The 2,440-nt window shown below is 44.2% G+C and overlaps 1 protein-coding gene across 1 annotated transcript in view; it reads left to right on the forward strand.

Moving 5' to 3' along the window:
• The first annotated feature begins 753 nt into the window (after positions 1-753).
• The window catches only part of il17rd (interleukin 17 receptor D), a 45,685-nt gene continuing 43,998 nt past the window's right edge, over positions 754-2,440 (forward strand). The window contains 1 exon segment of the mRNA XM_040116208.1: positions 754-916. Within this exon segment, the coding sequence (XP_039972142.1) occupies positions 797-916 (120 nt within the window). The 5' untranslated portion in view covers positions 754-796.

Raw genomic sequence — 2,440 nt, forward strand, 5'->3', positions numbered from 1 at the left:
AGCTATACGAGGCAATCTCACGATCTCCCAGTGCACCCAGACACCAACCAGTTAACTAGAGCTGATGTGATAGGTTAATGTATGAGTTCCTCGACTGTTTCTCTCTTTCCCTCTGCGTGTTTGTGTCTGTGTAAACGACGTGCTCGGTTTTTTTTTGCCTCCTGTATGTTTGTGCGGCCTGTCCCCTTTCCAGGCCTTCATGGTGGAGAGGAGGTCGTGTGGCTCCCCGTCCACGCTGTAAATCTACTCTGCTGCTCTTCTCTGCAGACACAACACCTACTGCCCGTCGGTCCGTCCGCAAAGAGGGGGCCCTCCTCAGTTGCTCTTCCTGGGTTTTATTCCAATTTTTTTTTCCACCGTTGAAAGGTTTTGTTCTTTTTTTTTTTTCGGGGAGATTCACCTTTTCTGATTCAAGTAATTCAGAGGCGCAGAAGCAATTTGAATGTTAATATGTTCTTTTTCCCTATTTTCTGACATTTTCTTTTAAAAAAACACTAAGCCATCAATTCATTGCTGAAGAAAACAATTGTCTTGTTGATATTCAGTGGTGTAAATTTCTGACAAATTTGGGACTAATCAGATTATGTGAACCCAAACGATACGTGGTGAACCTTGCGCGTCCGGGGCCACTTTGCCCTGGTTGGTAGTCCAGCCCCGCTTCTCTCACCTGGTCCTCATAAAGATAGTGAAAACACACACGCACAAACACTCACTCACACCGGGACACACACACACACACACACACACCTCCTTCTCTCCTCTCTCGCTCTCAGAGTTGTTCAGACTTGAGGGAGGAATGGCGGCCCCTCGGAGTTTCTTCATCTCTCTCTCCGGGTTGTTTCTGGTTTTATATTTCGCTTGTGGATCTACGTCTCCCGGCAGCAAAAGACCAAACCAGGAGCGATGCGGTTTTAAGGTAAAAAAAAAAAAAAAAAAAAAAAAAACCCAGACAAAATTATAATTTGAAAGTGTTTTTTTTTTAAACGACATTTAGCGAAGGCTGCTGCTGCCGCGTCGTCTCGCGTCTCCACAAACGTTTAGGTTTTGGTGGTGGTTCCGTCTTGTTTCTGTCACTTGTGTCTTGTTTTACTGAGCCAGCGGAGGAAATGAACTGAGGTTTGGAGATACAGTTTTGTTCAAACCGTCTTTGCTCCGCGGTGTGTGGCGTCAGTCACGCCACCTTGCTTACCTGTCGGTGTGCGGAGCTGAAGCTCCGGTTCGGCCCATTTTCGCGTAGGGGCCAAACTCCAGTTTCAAACGTGCTAATTTTAACGATCGCTCGCGTTACATAAAATCTGCACGCATCGGAAAGCGAGCTTTGAACCTGTTCTGAACGAGTCGAGTGCCCTGCCGAGTTCGGCGTACAGGTAATACGCCATACCGGACCTCAAGCCCAAAAAAATCTCAACTTTTATAGCTGTCCTAAATCGACGCTGCGAACAATTGATGGGGAAAAGACAGCAAGTGACAAAGGTAAATTTAGCGAAAATACGAATGAAACTTTGTATTGGATCGATGCCATATTTAAGAGGGACTTCCAGAGCTCATGTTTATGTCATATTATTGGCTTTGGCAACATACGTTCTGAGATATCAGCGTGTTTGAACTGTAATAAGAAAAGATAAAACCTTTACTTATCCCACGCAGAGGATCCCGAGTCGTCAACAACGTCCTTAAATCGAGCTGCTCAAGCTCCTGTCCTACCTGTCCGGTATGTGACGGGCCTTTCTCGGCTTTAAAACCAAACTCCTGTGAGGAAAATGATCATTAAAAGTTTCCCCCCCCCTTTCCTCTTTATCTGGTATATATGTGGCACCAAAGAGCTAGTTATTGGACCCCCCCCCCACCACCACCACCACCACCAATGGAGCATTGTTTTTTTTGCAGGCCAAACAAAACTAGATGGTTCAGTCATAAATGTAAGTGAAATGGCTACTGCTTGGCGCTGAATCACCTGATTTCACAGGGCTGAAACACAGAGCCTCCGCTTCTCTCCATGTGTGGTTTTGTGGTTTAGGTGAATTGCAGGTAGTAAAGCCGATTTCCTGCCTTTTTTTGTGTGTTCGGTTAAAAACATTTGATGTGGAAAACAGGAACATGTGAACTGACCCAGTGCCTCCAGTCTGCTCTTCTGCTTTTGCACTTCACGGCAGCTTTGTTTCTGGCCATGAATGCACCACTCTTTGGTCTGTGCTACCTTCTGAGTTTTTTTTTTTTTTTTTTTTTTTGGAGAAGCTTAGCCTCAAAAACAAAACTTTCCATTCTCAGTCTCGAAAAACTTGTGACATGAATTCACAATATGCTTTATTTTCACTTAAATGCTTTAGTTTAGTTTTGGACAAAGTTAAAGATGATGAATAACTGATTATTTCCTAAACACAGGTCTTTTCCATAGTTTCTATTTTATGGCTGCAACCAACGCTTATTTTCTTTATTGATT

This window comes from Xiphias gladius, chromosome 21 (genome assembly GCF_016859285.1).
Source record: "Xiphias gladius isolate SHS-SW01 ecotype Sanya breed wild chromosome 21, ASM1685928v1, whole genome shotgun sequence".
Classification (NCBI taxonomy): domain Eukaryota; kingdom Metazoa; phylum Chordata; class Actinopteri; order Istiophoriformes; family Xiphiidae; genus Xiphias; species Xiphias gladius.